The sequence below is a fragment of the Talaromyces stipitatus genome, genomic scaffold, assembly GCF_000003125.1.
Source record: "Talaromyces stipitatus ATCC 10500 scf_1105507295487 genomic scaffold, whole genome shotgun sequence".
NCBI classification, from domain to species: domain Eukaryota; kingdom Fungi; phylum Ascomycota; class Eurotiomycetes; order Eurotiales; family Trichocomaceae; genus Talaromyces; species Talaromyces stipitatus.
In genome coordinates this window covers 1,139,511-1,165,428 of record NW_002990120.1, presented here as the reverse complement: position 1 = coordinate 1,165,428, position 25,918 = coordinate 1,139,511, and the positions used below count along the sequence as shown (strand labels likewise).

Sequence of the window (25,918 nt, the reverse complement as noted above, 5' to 3'; positions counted from 1 at the left end):
AATTTCGAGTCTGGCGCATTAGACCACTCTGTCACCTCGCCTGATCGCGGATATTTTCGAAGAATAATATCCTATTAATTATTTACTAAATTTACGTTAAAGAACAAAATATTAAGTTGACCTTATGTGCCCTAACCCCAACGACAAAGGCTCGGTTGAGCAAAAAAAAACCGTCTCATCTGAGATGTGTGGTAGTCTTGGATAAAAATAACATCGACGAGGGTGTGATTTGAACACACGCTCCCGAAGGAACTAGATTTCTAGTCTAGCGCATTAGACCACTCTGCCACCTCGCCTTGAACTGAACGAAAATTTTTCGGATGAAAATCTATAACAATAATTGACCAATCAGAGAGCCACCCATTGACAGCATACTTCTTTCTATGCCAAAAGGCACTCAGGAATGCACACTTATATGCCACACAACCAAGTCCCTCGGGCTTCCTAGTGGTCAGCGCCTTCACCGCCTTACAATGTCGACAGTAAGAAAGACATCAAGTCAAAATGACTCCCAATGCAGCAGTCGATATGCCCGTTACAAGCTGGGGAATCCCTAATATCAGGGCATTTGGTTGACCATTTTCTGCATATATCTAAGTCTAAGATCAGAAAAAAAGTTCAAAAGCAAAAATCTTCTTATCGGATGAAGCAAAAACAAAAATCAACGAACAAAAAGGTTCGACGAGGGTGTGATTCGAACACACGCTCCCGAAGGAACTAGATTTCTAGTCTAGCGCATTAGACCACTCTGCCACCTCGCCTTGAAAGGGATTTGAAACTTAAGCTCTAAGACTGCTTTACCATTGGTCACAAGTTGACTGGTTGAATTGTTCATTATCGTCTTGGCGCTAAGTGTTTTGCATTGGGTAGCCCCTTCCCGATTCAGTATGATGTTGTGCAGGTGAAATGAACTTAGGCGGAGAGCGGTGAAGTCCGCAATCCACTCGTCATAACACAATTAATTGGGGATACTTCAATTGGACTACATCCCAACCTCCATTTATTTCTTCCTTATTACAATACATGATTACATGGCACTTCCTATCCTTTGCCCCTTACAGTTGCTAGTCAATCCTTGTCAGTTGGGACCAAAACACAGAATGACCCACCGCTAACAGCGCTCCGTTCAATGGAACAACGCGCCGGCGACCTGGATCTACTCGATGACCAAAACAAACGACACAAAACCCGCCAAAATGCCCAAGGAACCTTGGCTGGCTGGGTTGGATGAAGACTGGCCCTCACAACCATCCACACCGTGCTCTTTGTCTCATTCGCCAACCCTCCCAGGAAGCGGTCACAAGCATTCAGCGCGCAAATGCATTAGTTGCGAAGAGCGAAGCCGGATACCCAAACCTGAGGCTCCGTCCCCCCGAATACGAGGAAGAATTACGCCTAGAGGCGCAAAACAAAGCCAAATGAAACGGGGTGGCAGTACAACTCCTACAAGTGCTCGAGCATCGCCATCACCGCGTGCCAGTCCCTCTCCACGAGCTTCGCGAACGTCAAAGAGCCCTGCGAAGCCTTCCCCCAAAACGAGCGTCAACCAACCGACGCCAGCGCGTAAAAGGCCAACCTCTACGCCGCTAAAGAACGTGATGTCAGCTCGGTCGAGTTCCATGGCATCAACCCGTACAAGCGAACAGGGAACAGTTCAAGTACGAGCTGATAAGGAAGATACAAAGGGCACTCCGGAATGGAAGCGGCGTATCGTTCGAGGAGAGATATCTGCCGACGAACAACGTGATTTATTCGCACCCATGGGACTAGAGAACATCTTCAGACAACCGGTGAATGCCGCAGGCTCCGACGTTTTGTCCTCGTTCGCTCTATTCAATCATACTGAAAGCGATGCTCAGTTTCAGGCCGCTAGAGGAACAGCAGACAAAGGCTCTCGGCGTAAGGTTTCGTTCAAGACTAACGACACGGTAGATTACGACCACAATGTCTCAGCAGATTCGGTACATCTTAAAGTGCGGACAATATCTAAGCGCGGCAAATATGGCCTGGACGGTGTCTCAGATACGGATAGTCGTTTGCGTTCGGCCAGTGGGGAGGAGGAACTCCGCAATGAAGACTTGACCCCTATATTTTTATCAACGAACAACACTGTCGAACGTCGCACTGGTTCGGGTATCTTGCAATCTGCACTAAAGCAGCTTAATGACATGTCAGGAGGTTCGGATCATCGACAGTCAACAACCACCGGGGAAGACCGAGGAAATGGTGAAGCCACTACTCTCAATCCCAACGAACTCGTCGGTTTCAGCAGCCCGTACTTTCCGGAGGATCTTTCCACAGGCACACAAGACGCATTGCCAACTACTCAACCTTTTGTCACTATCGAGCGAGGAGGCCACTCCGAGGGCTCCTTCCAAATGCGGCAGCTTAGCGCTTCATCCTTCCCGTCTAATCTACAGTCTTCTGTCCTCACCAATTCGAAGATTCGTAGTTCGCCACCAATGATTGACTATGATGCTACCCCTCAATCTCCTAACGACAGACACGCGGTTCCTATAATCAGCTTTTCACCTGAGGGAGAACCAAGTTCCGGAAGACCGCAAACTGCTAACATGAGCAGTCCACTTAAACTTTTCGCCAATCATGACACTTTCACGAACAACAAGCTCCTACGGCGCATGAGCCAATTTGAAGAGACATTTCAAGATGTATCACAAGACGATGAACCACCATCGCCATCCCTGATCGCGAAAAGGACGCGTACTACAAAACGCAGCCTGCCAAATCTCAGACGCGGAAATTCCCATCCACAAAAAACTGTTACTCGTCCGGCTACTCAAGATGCCGTGAATCCTCGCATGAACAGCTTCGGAAACAGCCATTTCAACTTCGGGTTCGCTAGTCAAGAAGCTAGCTTGGTGCCCAGTATCTCCTTCCAACAATCGTATATACGTGAACGACAACTTAGACAGAGGTCGACTTCTCGAAATACAGCGAACGAGAACGTACGGAGAGCTAAAAGCCTAGAGAATCTACTAGACACCGGATCTTCCACAAGGGCTCTCCAGAGAAGACTTTCACGCCACCCTAGCAGCCGCCGATCTAGTCTGGGGATACCTCAGTCCAACTCCAACGTAAGACGCATAAGCAATATGTCAAGCAGGACCACAGCTCGGAAAAGGCGTCGAACTCTACAACATACCGAAGGCCAGGCTGTCGATGCTACGGAACTAATTGAATCTATACTTAACATGAGCCTCGAGGAGAAGACGACGAGGGACCAATCTCAAATCGAACATACCGAAGTTCCATGGAACAGGGTTTCATCGAGAAGCGGTTTTCATAGAGCTGATGATTTTGACGAAGATTCCTCAAGTCCAGAAGATCACAAGCGCTCCCTTACTACTCAGGATTTCATGGATGAGGCTACCAAAGTCATGAGTATAATCCGAGCAAAGAGCAAATACACGAACGGATTAGCGAGCGTGGAAGAATCAAATCTTACAGGGCAGGATGAAGAGGAGGACGACATGTCCAGTCGAGAAAACCTTTCACGACCTCCAAGTCGCGAAGGTGTGGATATGCGGAAGTTCAGAGAACCGCGACCGTTGCACCCACGTGTTGTCAGTCATCTCAAGAAGTTTGCGGATAAAGAAGATACGGAACAACTCATGGCATCGGTCATGTCCGATTTGTACAAAGGGAACGAGCTGATTGTCGATGACTCGAAAGTTGGCGGAGATGGGACGAATAGTCTGCAGAATGTGCGGATTTTCCCTCAGCGAAAACGAAAGTATTCGGATGATGACACCCCCATGCATTCAATCCCAACTGTAACATCCAGTGGTTCAAATACTAAGGGCGTTATTGCTTCTGACATGGTTTCACACTTAATTCCAGAACAAGTCAACGGGATGAATTACGATCGAGCAACGAAATCTTGGATCAAACAGAAAGTCAACCTGGCAAATGGAAATATCCGCAGCGAAGAAAGTGAAGATGACCCATTTGGCAGTATCCCCGATCTGAGTTATGATGAGCTTGAAGAAATCAAGAGAGCCGAACAGTTCGCTTCTCCATGCAAAAACGGACCGACAACGGAAACTGGACGAATAGAGACAACGATTAATGAGAAAATCACCTCTCAAGGGTCCGAAAGACCAGTCACTCGTGACGGAAATCCTCTTATAGCCGACTCCAGCTCTGTACATTCGAAGACTACGCGGTTCACCTCGAGTGGCCCACAACCCGAAACTCGAGCCACGTCATGGGGAACAGAACATATCACTGTCAATGTGGGCAGGTTTGCACAGCACGGTGCGAATAAGTTAAGCGGTGAGCCTATAGCGGATCAGGATCAATACACCAGGAATTCGAAGCAATCCATGGGGTCCAATTCAAAGAGGCCTGGAACTATTAGCTTCTCTTCTCCACTCGTATCGCACATCTCCTATCTTGACGACGGCGAGGAGGTAAAGACGCCAAAAATCAACACAACTGAAGAACATGATGAGCGACAATTTGATCACAGACCATCGGCTGGTGCTCCATCTCGCCGCACTTCCCTGGATGGGATACCGTTTATTGGTCGTCCCATATCTCGTATTGACGAACGGACGGAGGAGAGTTATGCAGAAATGAGTTTGGTTCGTCGAAACTCAACAGGGCAGCTCGGCTCTACACCGATGTCACAACGATTAGAAAGATCCATGGTAGTTCCATCATCTAGAGAACAAGACACCTACAGCTTCTATTTGAGCTCGCTTGCCGAATTCACCGTCAATCAGACAGATGACCCTATACATCCCGAGCCCAGCTATGTTGCCCCTCGCACTCATCCCACTTCTTTGCGTCAAATACACGGAACTTTTGCTCTGGCTACAGAAGACCTCATCAGACATATCACTGATGTGGAACCTACTGAACCTTTTTGGGGGCAATTACGCCGGTTGTCTCTGCGGGATAAAGGCATCGTTACTCTTCATCAGTTGGACAAGTTTTGCCCTCTACTAGAGGAGTTGGACGTCTCTGAGAATGAACTCGCACAACTTGACGGAACTCCCTCAACTCTGCGTGACTTGTGCGTGCAGCACAATTGTCTTACAAACTTGACTGCCTGGGGCCACCTTATCAACCTTCAATATCTTGACATCTCCGGCAATCAACTTGAAACTTTAGACGGCTTTTCAGGGCTGATCCATCTCCGAGAGCTTCGCGCCAACAATAACAGAATACGCAACGTAAAGGGAATATTTGGATTGAACGGTCTTTTGCGTTTAGAGCTGAAGAACAACAACCTGACTACGGTGGATTTCGAGGGCTCAGAATTGTAAGTGGCTTGCCGAATCTAGAAAGATTCGACCATGAACTGACCTAGTTTGAAAATCTTAGGATTCGTTTGAGTGAACTTGATCTCAGCAACAACCAAATCGGTGCCGTTCATCATCTTGAGTACCTTCCAGCTATAGAGACTCTAGATCTAAGCGAAAATCAGATGAGAGAGCTTCACGCGCATGTACCGATCCGAAACCTATGCAATCTGAAAGTATCGAGCAACCGATTATCTGCATTCGATGCGTCATGTTATCCAAAGCTGCGACTGCTCTACCTTGATAACAATTATTTGACCACTGTAACCGGCCTGTCTGGATGCGGGATCGAAATCTTCTCGGTACGAGAGCAATTCTCTGGGCAATCACCGGAACTGGGAGCATCTCTTGACATTGATCTTACACCACTCAGTGACGCTCGCAAGATCTTTTTATCATCCAACCGACTCTCAGATCGAACACTTTCACCTTCGGTTCCGATGCTAGCATTGCAACTTCTGGATATTGCGTCTTGCGGCCTCCGGGATCTTCCAAGTCACTTTGGGAAAAACTTTCCTAATCTACGTGTTCTCAATCTGAATTTCAACTCCGTTAGCGAACTTGGAGCTATCGCCGATATGAGAGGTCTGAGTCGTTTGACAGCAGCAGGTAATCGAATCAGCAGACTCCGCATGCTCTGCCAGGTCGTAGCAAGAATCGGACGATCGAGTCAGCACGATTACAGTTCTCTGAGGACCATTGATCTTCGAAATAACCCTCTCACCGTTGGATTCTATCCACCGCAGATTTCGGGAAGCGGACGTGCTGAGACGCATATCAAAGTGTTGGAAGACAAGCTTCAAAAGACACATCAGCGCCAGAACCGTATCGAAACGGGCGCCGACTTGCTACCAGCCATGCTTGGGGAAACAGAAGACAATGCAGTGGTTGGATTTGGGAGTCAGACGAATGGCAAGGAAAGGGGCGCAGACGTGGAAATAGACGATCCGTATACGCTTCCCCTTGCAGACGCCGAAGCGGATCAGAAATATCGATCCCGACTGGACGGATCTACCAAATCAAGACGTATGACATTGGAAGTCCTATTGTATGCCGGAACTAGCGGCTCTATCAGGGTCCTAGACGGTCTGGAGCTCAGACCTATTTTGGAAAATGAGAAAGGAGATGTTGATAGACTGTGGAGTAAGTTGGAGCAATTGGGCGTTTTGACGAAGAAATCTCCGGACAATGCATTGTGTCAGTGATGAATTGGGTTCGGATTAAGGAGGTTTCTATTTGCATGCATTTTCTTGGTTTTACTGGTTTTGGCTCGTGGGGTTGAGCGGTGCTATGGCATGGTTTGGCGGTTTGATACATGAGAAGCATGCATGCAATTGGCGTGGGACCTTTTTTTTTTTTTTTTGGTTGGATTATTATTTTTATCTTCTCGAGTTTGTCTGATTAATTGATTTGTTCTTCTGGCCTACGTATTTCCATTCTAACTGAAAGAAAAGTCTCTTTGCGTCTGTTGCATGTAATCCAGAGTAATGTCAGTCGCATGTTGGGGTACATGCACGGTAAAAATCTCTCAACTCCAGAAATCGCGCAAGAATCAATTAAGAAGACAAGGATAATGAGATATATGTATGACATGCCTTAGTCTTTCCAGGGATTATCTAGTGCCAGTGGTCTGGGGTTGGCGTGAGCAATATGAATCTAGTATAACTTATACGATACAAAATCATACCTGACCGCCTGTTATATATATAATATATATATAATAAAACATTCTGATGTAAAATATGTAAAATACGGCATAATTGAATACTGATTGGCCAGTGCATAGGGCACGTTGCTGAATGATTGGCAGATCCCAGCCGTCTCCTTGCGGCATTTGTTTTGATCCTTGATTATGAAGAAAAGAGTCAATTAACAAACGAAATAATCACGATTGAATTGAGTTGAGACTGTATGTCATCTATTACGTACTCAATACCATGTGGTTGATACATTGGACATGAGTGGAGGAGTAGCCTAGTAGTATCCTCGATATGCTCCGATCGATCTATATTCTATAGTACTATGTAGTCCACCGCCTCTTTCGAATCTGTAGTATTCTGTACATCTTCTAGACGGTGCGATACAAAGCATAAGCTCCGTGGTGTGGCTGAGCTAATTGGGTGGAGTATGGGCTAAGTTAGTTGACGGAGGCTCTCCGAATGATGTTCTTGGTACTGAGTACATACGTGCTTCGTATGAAGTTCTATGGGTAGATGATATTCTTGATACAGAGTACTGTATTATTCAATAGTATTGGCGGTTCTTCTTACGCACTATCAAGTATAATTGAAGACGAATTTCGTATGTATGGTAATCCAGTAAGATACGTAAGGCTCTCGGTACACGATCCGTGTCGCTGTGACGGGCCACCCGCGTCATATCAAGGTACGTACTCCGTACTCCTTTCTTACACAGAACCTCGGATTCTTTCTCCCTGGTACAAGCTCAAAAATACCCATAAAGGACATCTACACGTGAGTGGCCCGAGGAAGCGATTTGGCGAATCTATCTCCTGACGAAAAAGAGAAAAAAAAATAATTTACGACATTGAATTGAATTTGGAGTCTGCAGATTGGACTTTGGGGCCAGACTGTGCTAGCCTCATACCCGGAAAACCCAGAAAAACTGTGATTGTCCAATCTCCGCCTTCGCTTTTTCCGCTTCTTCACAACTTCCACCATCCAACCTTTCCTTTTCTTCTTCGTGGTCGAATTATTACGCTACATTAATTTCCTTTGCAACTTCCAAGCTGCGTATCAACGAACCTCCCTGGTCGTACCGACTTAGCTTGTACGCCGTCGTTGTCGCCATCGCCCCGTGTCCGATCCAAGCCTTTGACTTACCCTCAACTACTGACGATTTCATCCTCGCCCACGTTTTGTCTCGCTCCCTTACTCTTCCTCTTTCGGCCCTATTCCTCCCTCTGGCCTCCTCCTATCTCACCTCCCAGAACCCCCCACGAGGTGGTCTAACCAATGTTTCCCCCATGTCCAGACCTGATTCCGCGACAGGTCATGCCCCGCCTGGCCTGCCGGTAACGCCTCCGACCTCAACCTCGACCACCCAGGATGTTTTCTCGAACAGGGAAAGCCCCGATGATCGTGGCCCCAGCCCTAGCTTTGCGCACCTCGTCCATCCCCGGCCCGAGTTTGAGCACGAGCGCCACCAGCGAATCCCAATGGACGGGAACACGTCGCATACTAATTCTCTTGTCAATACCAATCATGGCATAGCAGATCCTCTCTCCGTTTTCCCTCTCGGACGGAGCACAACAACTTTACCTCCACCTCCATCAGATGTTGCTCTGAGAAGATCTAGTACTACTCCCGCCGAGCACTTGCGGTCTTCTCGCGCTTTCTCATCCAAGCACGCAGAGCCCTTTCGATCGCAGACTCCCCAGCTTTCGGAGAGGGACAGCATCTTCGCAACTCACTATCTTCCGTCCGACAACAACGATGCCGTCTCTTCCTCTCCTCCCTCGTCGCTTTCTGTTCAAGAGCATCGTAATGCTGACGAAGGGTCGATAGGACTAACAAAGTCTGGTGACGCTCCTTCGTCCTTGACGGTGCCTGTGCCTCCAGCATTGTCTGAAGGACGGCTTGGCTCCGCCAACAACGATCAAACGCCTCGCACATTTACAAAGGACAACGCAGCTACGTCACCGAGGAAGTATATATCACGTCCAGCTGTCTTTCGTCGTGCCTCTGATCTGCTGCTTCAAACTCCGCCCGTGCCATTGACTGGCTCGCATGTTGGCTGGGTCAAACAGCAAAAGACAGTAGAGAGTTCAAAGGTTGCTGGTACACATCGTATTGCCATTCGAGAAACATTCCACCCGTTGAGAAAGATTGTATCGGACGGCCCTGATATCGAGAATCCCATCTCACCTGACCACGATCGTCCGTTCCTTGCTTCCTCCACCTCGGGCGATTCTCGCTCTCATATTAGCGACCCGCCCATGTTGCATCCTCCCCTCACGAACCACGACATTACACTAGCCGACTCATGGCAAAATGCACGACATTTGAGAAGTAGAGACGGCACTGTCGATGTTACTTGGGACGAAGATGCCAGCCAGAATTCAGGCCGCGGCCGTGGCGCCAGAGTGGAGGAATCGATTGAAGCTAACTTGACCAATGCTGAGCCTGCTGCTAACGTGCGAAGCCGCAAGTCTAGTCATTATTTAGGGTTGTTCAAGGAGAATACCACTTCGCCAGACCGCAAGAGACGCGAAGCCAGAGACCGACCTATGGAACATAAGCGAGTATTTGACGATTTTAGAGAAGATACATCTGGCGAGGATCAGGCTTCTTCACTTACACCCCGCCCAAGCCATGCAGTTCTACATAAGCCACAGCAACAGAACGAGTATGAACCCGAACGCGCCGAATCATATGAAGACGGCTTTCCTCCACAATCCGCACACATCGAACGAGTAGCCAATGCCGATGTGGGACTGTCTCCTCATCCTATTCGAACTATTCCTCGAAGTTTGTCGGAAGAAATACGTAATTTCCATTTAACATCTGGCGCTACGCGCGGCAGTTCCTTCTCTCCTAGTATCCCAACTTTATATGCGGAAAAGCTTCGAAATGAAGCCCGTGAGAAAGGTCGGCCTTTGTCGTCTGTCGAGGATAGGCCCCCATCTCGCGAGACCCAGACACCTGACATCGCCCCGGATGAAGAAGAGGACGAGCACATTTCGTCTGCATTATACTTCCCTCATGAAGTTGCTCCTGCTGAGGAAGAAGAGCCTTTCTCGAAATACCGACATGAGGAGGCAGCTTTTGATCACCGCGGACGACCTGTCCGTGATCAGCTGGAAACCGAGCCGAATGGCCACGTTGATATATCTTTACACTCAAAAACGGATGATAGTATTCTGCATGGTGATTACCAACCGCATAGCGACGCCGAAGAAAGAGCATTTACGACACAGTCAGAATACAGCCAGGAGACCACATCGGAATCGGAGGCTGAAAGTGCACTGTCCACTCTTGACGAGATTTCGAGTCTTACGGACGATGCAGAGCACATAGCGGTGACACCCACCCAGTCTCAACGGCAATCTCGCCATCGCCGTAAGCATACCAAAGGAGGACTCGTCGGCGCTGTGGAGTTAAAACCATACCGGCACCAAGTAGGCGGACATACCACCGTTTTTCGATTTTCTAGGCGGGCAGTCTGCAAGCAACTTAACAACCGTGAAAATGAATTCTATGAACGGATAGAAAGGCGGCATCCTGAAATGCTTGTTTTCCTACCCAGGTAAATTCTACCATTCTGTGAGTTTTGATTCTATGGCTAATCTCTACTCAGGTATATTGGAGTCTTGAATGTCACTTTTTCCAAGAAGTCTAAACATTCAAAGAAACGCAGCAATGGTGCTATTAAAAAGGCCAATGAAGATGCTGTCTCGGAAGGACAACCTGCCGCACACAGTTTCAAGAAGGAAACTGTTAGCAGCCCTCCTAAAGCCGCGGATCAGCCGAGAATATTCAGCCAGCAACAAACAACTGGCATAATTCCTAAAGTGACCCTTGAAAATAACAGACATATTATACCGTCTGACCTCTTCTTATCCTCGCCGCCACGGAGCGTAGGTGAAGCAAAGCATATGGATTATTTGCCCACCGATGACCCCTCCAGATCAGCGGACGATACGCCAAGAAATTCCTTTGCAGAGAACCTCGATCGACCGGTCATGCCGCAAATGGGAAAGCCCAAAATCTGGGGCGCCACCACTGTAAACAGGAAGCTCAAAGAGCAGGTCCTCCGTGAAGTCTTCAGTCCCCCGCCAATTCACCATCACCGTCGATTAGTACGTAATCACCCTGGCTTACCTCGATACCGTTCGGACACCGGTCGACTCAATGGAGACGGCTCAGAGGATCACCTATCCAGCACAAATACAAGTGGCGGAAAATCGCCTTCTAGGAGTCTCGCGATTGATATTGCGAAGAAAGGCGCCAAAGATGGGCACAATCTTTCTTCTTCCGTCTCAAGTGCAATAGAAAGGCACTCAAACCCGTTGGAAAAGTTGAGAAGATCCGATACACCACCTCGAGCGAGCTCTCTAAGCAGTGACCGACGCGTTAGACGACGACATTCAGGTAGCGGCTTGCTTAGGCGAGGAAGTATTACGAGCGGTGCCGGCGACCTCATGTTTTTTGAGGATGATGGCTATGGAGGTGACCACGAGGATGGCATCTTTGCCATGGAAGGCGATACATCCGAGCCTTCTCCAGCTGCGCCAGTTCCGCTCCGTACCAATTCAAATACCAGTCGATCGCCCAACCAAGACTCTGCAAAGCTTGGATCCCCTCTTCAATTTGCAAGCCGTCCACCCGAGATTGAACCTGAAGCGGTCCATGTACCAACTAATCCTAAAGAAGCGCAGACCCAACGAGACGACCGTGTTCAGTTCTTCATTTTATTGGAGGATCTGACAGCTGGCATGAATAAACCATGCGTTCTTGATTTGAAAATGGGAACACGGCAGTACGGATTGTATGCGGATGAGAAGAAAAAGAAATCTCAGCGACGAAAATGCCAAACAACGACGTCGCAGCAGTTGGGTGTACGGCTGTGTGGTATGCAAACGTGGAACGTCAAGAAGCAAGAGTATCTTTTCCAAGATAAGTATTATGGACGAGATCTGTCTTCGGGTCGTGAGTTTCAGGACGCTTTGACGCGTTTCCTCTATGACGGTGTTAGCTATAGAAGTGTTGCTAGAAAGATCCCGAGCATTTTGCAGCAGCTCAGCACACTCGAAAGCATGATAAGAAAATTACATAGCTACCGTTTCTACGCCAGCAGTCTCCTGATATTGTACGATGGTGATCCAGCGGGCAAAGGACAGGGCGCTGGCGAATCCAAGAAGGATTCACATTCGACCGACAAGCGACCTCGTATGACTCGACGAGAGTCTGACGATTGGCACAACGGCGAGGACGTGAAATTGAAGATTGTGGATTTTGCCAATTGCGTCACGGGTGAAGACGAACTTCCGCCAGATGTAACTTGTCCGCCTCATCATCCCGGCGACGTGGATCGCGGTTACCTCCGAGGTCTCCGGTCACTTCGGATGTACTTTCAGCGAATACTCAAAGAGGTAGGGCAAGAAGACGTTGTTGAGCGTGGTGAAGGTGAGGATCTTGCTCCGGGCAACCGAATCGCTAGTCGAGAGAACCCGGGAGATGCATTTTGGGTGGAGGATGTTCTCGAGAGTGATCCGGGCGAAGTCAGCGTTTAATTATTTTTCTTCCTTCTTTTTTTTTTCTTTTGATATGTATTTTGATACATGATACCCGATGCGTGGTTCATTTTCTGTTTTCTTATCACCCCGCTTCGATAGCTCCCAGAGTAGGTGGTTTATTTTCTTTTCTTTTCATTCCTACCATCATGACTGATGACATATTCATGTGACATGCGCATTGGGCGTAAGGATTGGAGCTTTTTATATATATAGTATGTTATTTTTGTTTCTATCTTCGTTATCTTTTTTCTTGCCTGTTTTGTGAGTTTGGCATTGGTCATGGACGCATGGTGTTTTGTTTTTTGTTTTGATTTTAGAATTAGGGAGAAGACTATCTGTAACAATGTATTAGCGAGATAAATACTATATCTGGAACAATATTACATTTCTTCGTACCTATTGCATGTTCAATATGAGGATGTTAAGTTAGGGTTCGGGGAGCGGAGCATTTCCGAGGTCGGAATGACGTGACATCTTTAAGCCTAAGCTCAGCTGCCAACTCATCAATCCAACACGGGATCAATTGCACAGCGACAAGTCAGCCTGGCAGCAAGTGATTGCCTGGACTTATTATTATTCCCTTATCTACCGACCAAAGACGAGATTTCCCTTAATTCAAGCACAGATGAGGCGATCAAGGGAGCACTGCAGATAGACATACAACACCAGCCACGATGCCCCCAGCAACCAACAAACAAATCAAAATAGACAAGCGCGACTTTGACGTCAATAGACCTCTTCTAGCTGATCATGGAAACATTGACGAAGAATCCGGCCGTATACGCACCTTATCAGATGAGCCGCGCATATCCAGGCTCTCCGCAGACAGCGATGGTTCCGATCGACCAGGTGAAGGGTTACTAAGTGAGGTGGTCGAGACTATCGTGGAGAGAGATCGACAGAAGATGAAGAAGGAGGTTATACGTGTTATGAGCTTTGTGTGGAGTGTTTTGAGCTGGTATATATCTCTTCCCCTTGGTTGTTTCTGTTACTTGGCTCACAGGTGATGGTTGTAGTCTCGGCGCTGGAAGTATTACGGCATTCTCCCTATACGGACCACTACTACTTACGCGATTACACTATTCTCAAGACCGCGTTAATGGTATCGCAGTCGCGGCTGAGGTAGCAATGTACCTACCCGTTTCGATCTTTGGATACTTATGCGATCGATACTCCCCTTCACCCGTTTCGCTGTTGGCGGGCATATTCTTCGGCGCGGGATATCTACTTGCAGCACTATCCTATAAAAGCGGTCCACCGGTCGATGTAGGCGGATCTGGATGGCCGTATTGGGTCATGGTTGTCGCTTTCGTGTTGATTGGTATGGGCACTTGTTGTCTTTACGGCGCCGCGGTAACCACATGCGCGAAGAACTTTGGCCGAGGCAAATATAAAGGGATTATGTTGGCGGTACCAATCGCCGCGTTTGGTTTGAGTGGTATGTGGCAGAGTCAGATTGGTAGTCATGTACTATGCGAAAGACGCCCGGACGGCTCATGCAGTGAGGCGGTGGATGTGTTTCGATATTTCATCTTTCTGGCCGTTCTTTTATTTGTTATTGGGGTTGGTGGAACGGCGGCATTGCGTACTGTTGATGGCGAGGAACAGGAGAAGTATATTGATGAGGCTGTATCCGAGCTTGAGCGGAGTGGTATTCTGGGTGAAGACGGGTTCTTCCGCCCTCGCGAAGAGGTTAGGGCAGCATATGGGACGTTTCAGAATGAGGGAAGTGATTCGGAAGATCTTGCGGATGATCGGTCCATTACTCTCTCAGAGGAAGAGCGCGCGGAGTTGCGTCGTCAGAAGGAGCGTGAGGAGGAAGAGCGTCAGAAGAAGAATTGGTTGCTGAATCACGAAACTAGACTATTCTTCAAGGATCATACGATGTGGTGGCTTGCTTTGGGCTTCTTTTTTGTGACGGGTCCCGGAGAAGCATATATCAATAATGTGAGTATTTCTCTCCATATTCGGTTGAACAGATACTAATTCAATGCTCATAGCTGGGAACAATAATCCACTCCTTAACTCCAATCTCATATCCTCTCCAAGCTCCACCACCGGCAGGCTCAGCCTCAACCCACGTCAGCACAGTCGCCATCACATCAACAATCGCCCGTCTTTTCGTCGGCTCCATCACAGACCTCTTCGCACCGCCCGCAACACACCAATTCATCTACAGCCTCGACAATCCAAACCGCCAACCAATCCCCCACCCCGCAGACAGAGGCTACAAGGGAATAACCATATCCCGCCTCACTTTCCTCCTCCCTAGCGCATTAATCCTATCTCTCGGATTCTTGATTCTAGCTTCCCCCTTGATCCTCCCTCATCCAGGCCTGTTCCACCTCACAACCGCCTTCGTCGGTTTCGGCTACGGCGCCTCCTTCGCACTAATGCCCATCATAATCTCAGTGGTATGGGGTGTTGAGAATTTCGGCACAAACTGGGGTATCGTAGCCATGGTTCCAGCTGCCGGGGCAGCCTTTTGGGGCTTTGTATATTCAAAGGCTTATCAAGATGCTATTATTAGCCCTCCTCACGCACCACCGGATGAACGACAGGGACAGTGTGTTGGTTGGAGATGTTTTGGGTTTTGGGCTGTTGGGTGTACGATTAGTGTTTGGATGGCCATTGTTGTTTGGCTTGTTGCTTGGAGGGGATGGAAGAAAAGGGGCGTTGTTGTATAGATATTGTCCCTGAATTGTCGACTGGCGTGTATACAACGATTTTGGGTTTACAGGGATGGATTTAGCATACTGGTGTTATATTCAAGCTTGTCAATATTGTACATATCTACTCATACTTAATAAAGTAAAGATCTGCCAAGACCTCCTGAAAAACACTATGGTATATCATATACACGATGTTAGAAACAGTCTTCCCAGGTCAAATATCAGCAGAAGTCTCATCCAATCCCATAAAAACCTTATACAATCTCTTACTAACCGCCAGCCCAATCCTAGAATCAGTCAAGGCTCCATTCTTATTAGCCGACTTTCTCACATTTTCCAGTAATGTCGGGCCGTGTTTCTTCATGGCATGTAATAGATCAACTGCACTCGGATACTGGGAAACTATTCCGTAAGCCATGGGCGCAGTGACACGGTTGATTTCTTGTAGCATCTTCACAAAAGTGTCCACTTTATCTTCACCTGTTTTCACTTGTCCCGTCTCCATGCAGAATGCAGCACCGTCATAGTTGCCCATTTGTACGTGTCTGTACGGGATCGTGGAGATGTGTTCGCTAAAGTTTTTGATCCATTCGGCCGTTTCACCGGGGGCGTTCGTGTGGTAGATCAGACAGTTGTGGGTGACTTGTAGTTCGAGTAGGGCGTCTTCAATCGTGTCGTCCGCCACGGGAGGTGTGTCCTCGGGCTTTTTGGCCTTCTTGGTTTTTCGACCGCGCTGCTTGCCTTGAGCGTTCGTATCCTCGGGTGTATCATCGACATCATTGATTTGGCGAAGTACCTCCGCTTGGTATGCTCTGTTGCGGGAGTTCTGATTCCTACGCATCCACGTCGTTAGACCTTCAATCAGGTATATTGGCTTGCAATCTCGATATGAGCCTTTTAGTCTCTGAACGTGACCATCCAACGTTTGCATATCGCCCTCACAGATAACCATGTCAACAAATTCCTGAGCCGAAAGCATACACAGAACATGGTCTTCGGACGCGATATAAGGTTGACACGGTTCCCAGCGTGCTGCATCTTCATTGTAGTTGGATCTCTTTTTCCGGCGCCATTTGACGATGTTTGGCATTGAACTCTCAAAGAAAGTATGCTCAGCACTCAGATTTTTCAAATATTCAACCACCTGGTTTCCAACGCTAGTCCCTTCAAAAGTACTTGCCAAATCGACAATCATTTCGGGTATGGATTCTTTCTTGTGGATTTTTGATTTATTTACTTCAGCAATATCCGCGGCCAGCTGCTTCTCTTTCGCCTTCTTTTCTTTCTCCAAGCGTTTCCGCTCTTTCTCTGCCTCCTTTTCTCGCTTGCGCTGTTCTCTAGCTGCCTCGCGCTCCTGTGCTTTGGCTACTTTCTCCTCTGCATCGACTTTTAGTTTTCTCTTCGTTTTTGGTATATCCGTTGGTCTCTGGGGTACATCTGAAAGCGAGTCTTCACCAAAATCGAAATCAACATCGTCAAAACTTGTTGTAGAATTCTTCCCTTTCGAGGTAGTAGTTAATTTCTTTTCTGTGCTATCCTGAGTGCGGAGACTCGCCAATAAAGCCGCAGTTCGATCAGAATAGGCCGGTTTCAATGAAGGCCGCGGATCGCCCAAGAGTTTATCTAACGCGTTTTGTGGCGATACATTGAAAGGATCGCCCCAATCCTGAATTTCATCATAATCATCATCATCTATAGTGATAACTGACGGCCACGACTTGGTTCCAGAATCGTCTAATAGTTTGTTCTGTCGTGATTGTTGTCTTTCCTTTGCCGTCGTATGCTCCGGTGCAGATGATGTAAACACAATTGGATCCGACTCTTCTCCATTCCGTTTGTATGCCTTCACCTTGGTTGTCGATAGACCGGAGAAAGTTGTAGATGTAGTGCTCACAGTGGTCTTTTTCGTAATAGCCGTAGGAGTGCCAGTATTAGCCCTATTTACGTGCGGCAAACCCGGTGATTCGATATCATCTGAAAATGTGAAGATTGAATAATCACTGTGAATAACATTCTGTGTCGACGACTTGGCAACGGCTCGAGGTTGCGCTTCTACCCGTGGTTGTAGTGATGCAGTTCGTTCAGCCTGAGGCGTCAATTTCCTCTTTTTGGCTGATCGCCCAGGTGTGTCGAAAGTAAACAAAGATGAGTCAAAATCATCGGATAGAAAATTCGGCGAACTGGCTGGAATTGCTGCTGCTGACGCTGTGGTTGCGTTGGATGGAGAGGGAAATCGCACGGATGAATGACGCGCTTGCGTTGAGGGTGGAGGTTGTAGATGTGAGGGCTCCAGCGGCGATGAATCTAACAAGTCGATAACCTCTGGCATCTTGTCTTGCGATGTATACCCAATATCCCTCTCCTCCAAAATTTGCCTAAGATGTAGAAGTCTGTCAGATTGAATATGGGAAAAAGTACTTGAAGTTGGACGCGCGATGGCAGGGTGCCGCGTGGCCACGTGATCTCAATGGCCCAGAGTGTCCATTGAGTGCAGTCACCAGTATAAAGGATACGACAAGTCTAATGCCCTTAGAACACATAACTTTTTGGAATTATTCCTGTAAAAGTATATACATTATTGCTCAACGCCGGATAGTATACATAGTAGGGAGTATCACCACACCCTCCGTAGGATTAGGGCAACCATAACAGCACCAACAACCCCTGAGAACAAGAAAGCGAGCAGCAAATACTGCAGATTCATAAAAGGACGTCTATTCGACTCCAGCATATCTCGGAGTTCCTCTTCAAGCTTATCCTCCAATGCGTGGAGAGAGAATACATCTTTGACCCTCTTCTTACCACTTGCAGCCATCTTGGCGAGATCTTGATCTGTCAGATCCAATAATACATTGCGCATTATAGAAGTCCATTCTTCGATTTGTGTTGTGTCGCGGAGCCAGCCGGTTTCATTTTCAACGACACTTTCTAATGGACCGCCTGTATTTGATGCGAGAACAGGTAGACCTGCGTGCATTGCTTCGACGGGAACAATGCCGAAATGTTCGTTGACGGGTGTATAAAGAAGTAGTTTTGAATTATGAAGAAGGGTATCTCTGAAAGCGGATGGAACTGAAAGTAGGAAAAGGACGTCGACTGCGTCGGGTATTGAGAGGGCTGATATGACAGTTTTGGAGGTCGCAGTTTGCAGGCCTAGCCTCAATGCTAGGTCATTGAGTTCTTTGTGATATTGGACGTTCTCCTGAACGCGATTATCATAGCCACCTGTGCATAATCAGATTAGGTGACAATGTCAAGCAGTTGAGAGGATATCTTACCAGCTATAACCAATCGAGTCCCTATTCGTTCCTCCTTAGACAAACCATTATATGCCCGGATTGCCAGATCAATACCCTTTTTCCGCTCAAACCGATTAATACTCAGAAGAATCTTCTTTTCTCCCCACAATTCCCCTTTCACAACCTCTGTTTCTGTTGGAGCAGACTCCTTCGTGTCAACGCACGGGTACACAATCTTTACATCACCCAATCGATCCGACCCAAACACACGCTTGACAACGCCACGAGTGAAGTTCGAATTGGCAACGACCTTGTCAGAAGCGCTCATCGCCCAACCTTCGAACCAATCCAGGGGATACCGATATGCTTCTTTTAACAGTCGCACGATTATATACCCCTCATTCCTGCGCGCCAGCAATTGATCCGGGAAATGGCAGTAGAACAGTATCCGTTGTTTACCACCACGAATCTGCGCAAATCGTCTCCCCCAAGTCTTCAAGACTGGTACGCAAGCCGGTAATTGATCGATAATGAAAATATCATCTTTATATTCTTCTGATTCTTCTCTTTTCTCTCCCGCTTTTGTTTGTGTCTTTCCCGTCCTACCCATTTCCGAAAGAACAGATATCGTTAAATGCAGCTGTCGCAACACAGCCATCAACAAATGAAACCTCCCCAACAACAACGGCGGAAAAATCGTGTTTCCTCGAACCCGAATATCGAGTGTACCATCACGCGCTTCTTCGAAACAATGCGATTTATCACAGTGGGAGGTGTATATCGTTACTTGATGGCCACGGTTTTGGAGTGCGAGCGCAACATCAATGATTAAGCGTTCGGCGCCGCCGATGCCGAGATCGGGATGGATTATAATTATGTTCAAGCGCGGAGATGTTTTCATTTTGTATGATTGACCGTGTTCCCGTTGACGGGAAATCAAAGGGTGTTGTGTTCTCTGGACAGAAGCCAGGTGTCGTTGAATGTCATGTGATAATGCTCACCACCGGTTCTAATTAGCCTAACTCTAACCCGAATACATTAGTTATCGACCTACACATTTATACCTATAACAAATTCAAATAGATCATTCCATATCCAAATATAGCACTTATAGGGCCTCGTTTATGTATCAGATTTGGCGAGAATGACATATATTTTATATTATCATAATAAAGAGGATGAATAGTCTAGCTACAAGCAATTTGATATTATTAAGATCACGCGTGACCTCGGACACCAACATCCATCTGATCGATGGGTTAGAAACTTAACTCCAGAGTATGCACTTGCAGCTTTATCTTAGTTGAATTAGAAGAAAAAATACCTATAAATGAAGAAGTTATTGGAGTATGACAAGATATGGAGCCTCTTTCGGCTGCTAACCAATCAAATTAAAGAATGCTAGGTACGGTATGGTATTATTCAAATCTTAGGGTTAGGTATCAAGACTCAAAAAGAAAACGGGTGAACAATCAGGTAACAGCCTGGTGAGTTGCTTTTTACTGGTAGGATAACAAACACTATACCTTTTTTAAAGCATCTATTACCTTGCTCAGTGAAGCACCAGCCCGTATCCGCTCTTCCTCTAACTTTGCTACAACTATTTGATAGGGATCGTCCAAAGAGGGATCTTCAACAGCAGCCAGTCTTCTAATCTCCTTAATGAGAGTCTTCCTTCGAGAATAGAACTGGCGCTTGGTAGAGCTTTTAGGCCCTGAGCGCTAGCCACAGTCATAGAGTTTATCAAGTCTCTTAATTGAAGGCTGGCTGTTGAGCCCGACAGTCCACTCTTGCCACAGTTCTAGAATTGTTCCAGTGTTCCTCGACATATAATATTGCGGTGCCTGTGAGGCTTTCTCCAGCACCATCATAGGAAGTTAAATAGGCACTGTAGAGCCAAAAGCTGCTCCTAATATAGGGGGCAGAATGATCTGGCTTCTAGGCACGAATTTGCAGATGAAGGTGCCACCAACAAAGTCATTAATAGTAGCTATTAGTTAATCTATTCGGCTTACCATTAAGCCCTCTACTAAGTAAAAGGTTTGTGAATAAGTAACCTAGCTAGTCTGAATGGCTGCAGTCATTATACAGAACCAGTCGTTTACAGTGGAGATAGCCTTTCAAATAGCAATAGAATAGGGATCTTCTTCTGCAGCTATCGTAATAGCCGCATGAATATCCAGCTTAAAAGCCTTATATTCTGCCATCTGAAAGAGAGGGTCTCGGAATACCAGGCGGCCGGGACACTCCGTTTACTGAGTACAGAGTCTTATAAGAAGATGGCTATGAGTCTCTGTAATAGTTCTAGAAATCTGCTAGTAGTAATATTTGGCTCTACTCTTTCAGTTACATCTGTCTTTTCCAAATGTGCTACTTACCACTTATCCAAGTCTGGCCACATATGATTCAATAATGCTGGCGGAGGACAGACAGCCTCCTGCGGCAAGTAATAGCTTAATAACCAGTCAGGGTCAAATTCTGCAATAGTATGCATGAAGGGTCAAGGTAGAGTCGTCAAGTAACAACCAGTCATTTGGTCTGCATTCCCGCTACATCCGGCAAAACCATAGGTGTGCCATCCTCCAAGCATACCTTGCGAAAATCCGTCGACCTTGTCTGAAGTGTATTGTGGGCGCGTCCCGCGGACGGCCAGCCATTGGCAATCCACATAAGGCAGTTCAAAGGCGCGATATCGCACGGTACGGAGCGCCAGGGCAAAACTATAATTAGGACGCGCTCGCTCAACTATGGGCTACAGGTTGGCCATAATACTGGGAATATCGAGACCCACCATCACTACCCCGCTGGTAAGCCGTGGTTTTATCCACAATGGAGCCGTCCTGACAACAGCCCTGATGCGTAGAGCGTCCCGAGACTCTACCCAGTCCATCCCTATCGATCCGGTTTCTTCGCGATCCGGATTTTGTCGATCGTGGGACGATCCTGAATCAGCTCTACCACCAATGTGCTGCGCCAGGGTCCTAGACAGCACTAGTAGGCTTAGGTGGTGTTGGGTGTGTATAACGCGTACGCTCTTCGCCGGTCACTGCTAACTGGGCATACAGGAAATCGCAGCTTGTGATTGAATATGCATACCAAATCCACGAGCGCGAACCGGAAACGTGGATTTTCTGGATCTATGCCAGCAACGCCGCCCGGTTTGAGCAGAGCTACTGGAAGATTGCAGACACAGTGAAGCTGTTTGGGCGGCAGAATCCGAAGGCCAACATTTGTAGGCTGTTATATAACTGGCTGCAGGACAGTACGAATGGAAAGTGGATTCTGATATTGGACAATGTCGACGATGCGCATTTTCTTCTCGATCGCCACGACGACGATGTGCGAGGTCCGGCTGTTTGAGAAGAAGTTGGGATAACCGGTCAACCGCCAGGACGTTATCGAGCTTGCCGCAGCGCTGGACTTTATCCCGCTGGCGATTGTTCAAGCTGCAGTATATATTTCCGACTCGGAACGGGATTGCTCGGTACGACAGTACCTCGACGAGTTCCGCAGAAGCGATCGCAAAAAGGTCCGTCTATTGGGCCGCGGAGAGGGCCAGCTCCGTCGAGATTGGGAGGCCAGGAACTCGGTCCTCACAACATGGCAGATCTCGTTTGACAGCATACGATAAAGCCGACGATCCGTGGCTGATTTGCTGTCGCTGGTGAGTTTCTTCGACCGCCAAGGGATTCCTGAGGCGCCCCTTAAAAGCCGAAGCGAACAGCGACACGTGGAGCCGAGTCATAGCGATGACGACGGCGGCGACGACGACGACAGTGAATCACAGTCTAGTGTAACCGATGAGTTTAAAGACGACATTCTTATACTGCGCAGATACTCCTTGATCTCTACCAATGCGGACCAAAGGACCTTCAGCATGCACGGCCTGGTGCAGCTCGCAGTGCGAAGATGGTTAGAAATGAATGGCGAGCTAGAGAAGTGGAAGCAGCAGTATATCCGGAATCTGAACGCGGAATTTCCCACGGGAGAGTTTGAAAATTGGGCGCAGTGTCAAATACTTTTCCCGCATGCAAAGGCAGCGGCCAGCCAGCGGCCCCATGAGCGCGACTCATTAATGGAGTGGGCTGCAGTGTTGTACAAGGCCGCATGGTACGACATGCGAAAAGGCAATGGGGCTGAGGGGAGAGCCTGTCGGTTAAAGCAATGGAAGCTCGGACAAAGCATCTAGGTCCGGAACATGAAGATACACTGGATAGCGTAGAAATGGTAGGATTAATATACTCATGTCAGGGTCGATGGAAGGCAGCAGAAGAGCTGGAAGTGCAGGTGATAGAGACAAGGAAGAAAGTGCTAGGAGCCGAGCATCCTGACGCTCTGGCCAGCATGGCGAATTTAGCAGAAACCTACCGAAGCCAGGGACAATGGAATGAAGCTGAGAAGCTGGAGGTGCAAGTCTTGGACACAAGAAAGAAAGTGCTAGGAGCCAAGCATCCTGACACTCTCACCAGCATGCATAATCTTGCTTATACATACAACTCGATGGGAAAACAGACCGAAGCCTCAGAATTAAAGACAGTGTGCTAGGCTTCGGGCCAAAAATCTAGGCACTACCCACCGGGATACCTTGTCTTCCAACGATGCTCTTACGGAATGGCAGAAGATAGAGCATCATAAATCTTCAAGCCCCGGCAAAGGCCGAAGACGAGAGGCCTTGAAGCGTGTTCTGAGTTTTAAGTAGGAACTATTACAATATGATTGTGATCAACTACTCTTCGCTATTCTACCATTGTCCCTCAACTAGACCTTCCACCAGATCGGATCATCCCCGAAGCACCGCGGAATTCCCCGTCTCATCAGCGCTCTAGTCCGTGGGTATTATGAAATGATATCTCCAAGGCTCACTATTCCTGCTGCTGGCGCTGATTTTCTGCGCTCGGCTCTAGCTCGTGGTTAGCTGGAGACACTACCTCACGCCGCCCATGACATACCGAGAATATCGATGTGATCGACGCTAAATGCTTTCGGAATTTGCTCAACCATGTTCTTTGCAGTATCGTAATTTTCCACTCCTCCTTGTACGACGGTGGTTGTGGTGCTAAACTCTCTATTGACGTCAATCGCTACCTTCTCAGCCCGCGCCTTGGAGCCTTCCGACACATAATGAATTGCTACAGACGCGCCGTTCCGGGCCAAAGCTCTGGCAATAGCGGCACCGATGCCAGTCTCTCTGCCAGAACCTGTAACCAAAGCAGTCTTTTCTACAAGTGAGAGTGTGTCGGCCGACAAATCTAGAAAACTAGCAAAGAAAGCTATCGAAGCAAAGGATCACACAGCTAGTTCCGAACCCGGACTGGCAAGAAGCTATGTTTTATGTATACGACAGAGTTGGCTATATGGAACTGCTAGTATTAATTATATATTTATTAAATAGATGCTATTATAAATCATCAAGTTATAAAAGCCGGGAAAGCAAAATTGTTCTATCTACAAGGCCCCGCTCCTGTTGATTATGAATATCACGGGCTATGCTCCGCAATTATTAATCCTCCACTCCAAGCAAAGATTTGTTTGTATCGTAGTTTGTGCTGTTTGTGCTGTTTGTGCTGATGACCAAGGACTAATCAACGTCACGAGGTCCAGGCAGGTTGGCTGCATACACAGTCCGTGGTTTGTGTTGATAACTTAGGCCCAACTAACGCTGATGAAAAATCACAAGAGACAATTAACTATCCAGTTTACCAAGCGTTCGGCCTTCTCGAGTGCTCGAACTGAATAATCCATGTCCTGATGCTCCCGCCATTGGAGTATACCGGTACTTTTAAGTAGACCAACCCTCGATCCTTGTAGTCTCTGTATCGAGCTATCTTTCCCTCAATCATTAAATCATTTACTCACTGCCATGTCTCTCAAAACCCTCACTCTCTGGACCCTCCGGGGCCACGCCGGCACGCCCAACCCGTGGAAGGTCCTCATGATCCTGGAAGAGCTCAAAGTTCCCTACGAGCCCAAGTTGGTCGATCTCGGCGACCTAAAGAAGGAACCCTACGAGTCTATCAATCCTAACGGTCGTGTTCCCGCCCTCGAGGATCCGAACACCGGAATCACCATCTGGGAATCCGGCGCCATCCTCGAGTACCTGGTGGACACATACGACAAGCAAAACACCATCAGCTTCGCTGCCGGCTCGAAGGAGTACTATGAAAGCAAGCAGTGGCTACACTACCAGATGTCCGGTCAGGGACCGTACTTCGGGCAGGCCACCTGGTTTACCATCTACCACCCCGAGAAAGTGCCCAGTGCGGTCGAGCGCTATGTTAACGAGATCCGTCGTGTTTCGGGCGTGCTCAATCGATCGCTCCAGAAGAAGGAGCACCTCGTTGGCGGCAAATACAGCTATGTCGATGCTGCTTTTGTGCCGTGGTTCGAGGTGGCTGCGCTCTTCTGGTCGAACGAAATGAATCTCGAGAAGGACTTCCCGCATGTTAATTCCTGGTTGAACCGTATCAAGGCTCGTCCGGCTATTGCCAAGACCATTGATAATAAGGCGAAGGCCGCGGCTGCGGAAGGGAAATAAGGCAATGTGATGGCAGATAAAACTCCTACATAGAAGGCGAGGGGTTTTTGATTGAATCCAAATACACATATTCTTCTATATTTAGATCTACCCATTTCTTAAAGCTAACTTCTTGGCAGTGGGGCACAGACGAGAGAATGGAAGAGTGCAAATTGGTGAAGCTGGTTTTGCACCTCCCTGTATGAAAATGCACACAGACAATGCCAGACTTGTAAGGACTCTCCTTGAATTGTCGCTTAGGTGTCCGGGGAGCTGTATATAATTTGGAATGGATGCCGTGATTCACTCGTAACATCAGTCACGCTGAGTCTAATTGGAGAGGCTACTCAGAAGCCTGACCTTGCCCACTTCACAATTGCGACTCTTATCCGCAGAGTCAACAATTTCGAATCCAAAAGAAACCCAAAAAAAATCAAAAACAATATAACTTGGAGGATGTTGAACGCTCAATTGACAATCTGTAGATCTTGGTGTTGCGATCCGGAGATCTATATTCCCACTATCCTGTTCCATAACCATTTCATGTTCAGGGATTTAGTAAATTTTCCAGGTATGTCTGATGAAGTTGCCTTAGTTAGACTATTCGCAAGCATGTCGGTGGTAGGGATATGTGTTAGCTTGATCTCTCGGTGGTTTACGAGGTCACGTATAGCATGGTATCGAATCAGGATGTGCTTGCTTCGAGAATGCAGCACTGGGATTGTCGAATAGCTTCATTACTAACTGATTATCCATATAGAATGGGGTCAGTTCCTTAGATCTTTTCTGAATCAAATGCAAGAAATGTCTAAGCCATACTGCCTGCTTTGCTCCATCCAGTGTAGCAATATACTCAGCTTCTGATAATGAAGTTGCAGTAATTAGTTGCTTTGGGCTTAACCAGC

The 25,918-nt window shown here is 47.6% G+C and overlaps 7 protein-coding genes and 2 non-coding genes across 9 annotated transcripts, besides 5 other annotated features; 5 read left to right on the top strand and 4 right to left on the bottom strand.

Moving 5' to 3' along the window:
• Positions 1-214: 214 nt before the first annotated feature.
• On the bottom strand, positions 215-296 carry TSTA_056300. The gene has a single exon. It is a non-coding gene; the product is annotated as a tRNA-Ser (tRNA).
• A 383-nt stretch (positions 297-679) lies between these two features.
• TSTA_056290 lies at positions 680-761 on the bottom strand. Its single transcript has one exon. It is a non-coding gene; the product is annotated as a tRNA-Ser (tRNA).
• A 435-nt stretch (positions 762-1,196) lies between these two features.
• On the top strand, positions 1,197-6,655 carry TSTA_056280 (conserved leucine-rich repeat protein; the record flags this gene model as incomplete). The annotated part of the gene is made up of 2 exons (XM_002487195.1): positions 1,197-5,290; positions 5,353-6,655. The coding sequence occupies 2 exons, from the start codon at positions 1,197-1,199 to the stop codon at positions 6,533-6,535; spliced, it is 5,277 nt and encodes a 1,758-aa protein (XP_002487240.1). The 3' UTR covers positions 6,536-6,655.
• Positions 6,656-7,028: 373 nt separating this feature from the next.
• Positions 7,029-7,056: a sequence feature (AT_rich).
• Positions 7,057-8,316: 1,260 nt separating this feature from the next.
• On the top strand, positions 8,317-12,986 carry TSTA_056270 (inositol hexaphosphate kinase KCS1, putative; the record flags this gene model as incomplete). The annotated part of the gene is made up of 2 exons (XM_002487194.1): positions 8,317-10,598; positions 10,650-12,986. The coding sequence occupies 2 exons, from the start codon at positions 8,317-8,319 to the stop codon at positions 12,583-12,585; spliced, it is 4,218 nt and encodes a 1,405-aa protein (XP_002487239.1). The 3' UTR covers positions 12,586-12,986.
• A 115-nt stretch (positions 12,987-13,101) lies between these two features.
• TSTA_056260 (MFS monocarboxylic acid transporter, putative) lies at positions 13,102-15,412 on the top strand. Its single transcript, XM_002487193.1, has 3 exons — positions 13,102-13,546; positions 13,605-14,535; positions 14,589-15,412. Exons 1-3 carry the CDS (start codon positions 13,263-13,265, stop codon positions 15,273-15,275), a joined length of 1,902 nt encoding a protein of 633 aa, XP_002487238.1. The 5' UTR covers positions 13,102-13,262; the 3' UTR covers positions 15,276-15,412.
• Positions 15,413-15,474: 62 nt separating this feature from the next.
• Positions 15,475-19,400, bottom strand: TSTA_056250 (alpha-1,2-mannosyltransferase (Alg2), putative; the record flags this gene model as incomplete). Its single annotated transcript, XM_002487192.1, has 3 exons — positions 15,475-17,635; positions 17,879-18,485; positions 18,539-19,400. 3 exons carry the CDS (start codon positions 19,398-19,400, stop codon positions 15,475-15,477), a joined length of 3,630 nt encoding a protein of 1,209 aa, XP_002487237.1.
• A 1,954-nt stretch (positions 19,401-21,354) lies between these two features.
• TSTA_056240 (uncharacterized protein) lies at positions 21,355-23,198 on the top strand (the record flags this gene model as incomplete). Its single annotated transcript, XM_002487191.1, has 7 exons — positions 21,355-21,464; positions 21,565-21,853; positions 21,891-22,111; positions 22,133-22,650; positions 22,689-22,726; positions 22,751-22,933; positions 23,037-23,198. The coding sequence occupies 7 exons, from the start codon at positions 21,355-21,357 to the stop codon at positions 23,196-23,198; spliced, it is 1,521 nt and encodes a 506-aa protein (XP_002487236.1).
• Positions 22,247-22,274: a microsatellite.
• Positions 23,199-23,428: 230 nt separating the features above from the next.
• Positions 23,429-24,260, bottom strand: TSTA_056230 (short-chain type dehydrogenase, putative; the record flags this gene model as incomplete). Its single annotated transcript, XM_002487190.1, has 2 exons — positions 23,429-23,748; positions 24,188-24,260. 2 exons carry the CDS (start codon positions 24,258-24,260, stop codon positions 23,429-23,431), a joined length of 393 nt encoding a protein of 130 aa, XP_002487235.1.
• Positions 23,867-23,890: a sequence feature (AT_rich).
• Positions 24,261-24,359: 99 nt separating the features above from the next.
• TSTA_056220 (glutathione S-transferase, putative) lies at positions 24,360-25,034 on the top strand (the record flags this gene model as incomplete). Its single annotated transcript, XM_002487189.1, has 1 exon — positions 24,360-25,034. One exon carries the CDS (start codon positions 24,360-24,362, stop codon positions 25,032-25,034), a length of 675 nt encoding a protein of 224 aa, XP_002487234.1.
• A 566-nt stretch (positions 25,035-25,600) lies between these two features.
• Positions 25,601-25,747: a mobile genetic element.
• Positions 25,731-25,918: part of a mobile genetic element that runs on past the window's edge.

Bases quoted from the DNA above. Each gene is read 5' to 3' on its own strand.
- TSTA_056260 (XM_002487193.1), top strand. From the start codon at position 13,263: ATGCCCCCAGCAACCAACAAACAAATCAAAATAGACAAGCGCGACTTT. The intron at 13,547-13,604 runs GTATATATCTCT...TGATGGTTGTAG, and splicing joins GTGTGGAGTGTTTTGAGCTG to TCTCGGCGCTGGAAGTATTA. The intron at 14,536-14,588 runs GTGAGTATTTCT...CAATGCTCATAG, and splicing joins GAGAAGCATATATCAATAAT to CTGGGAACAATAATCCACTC.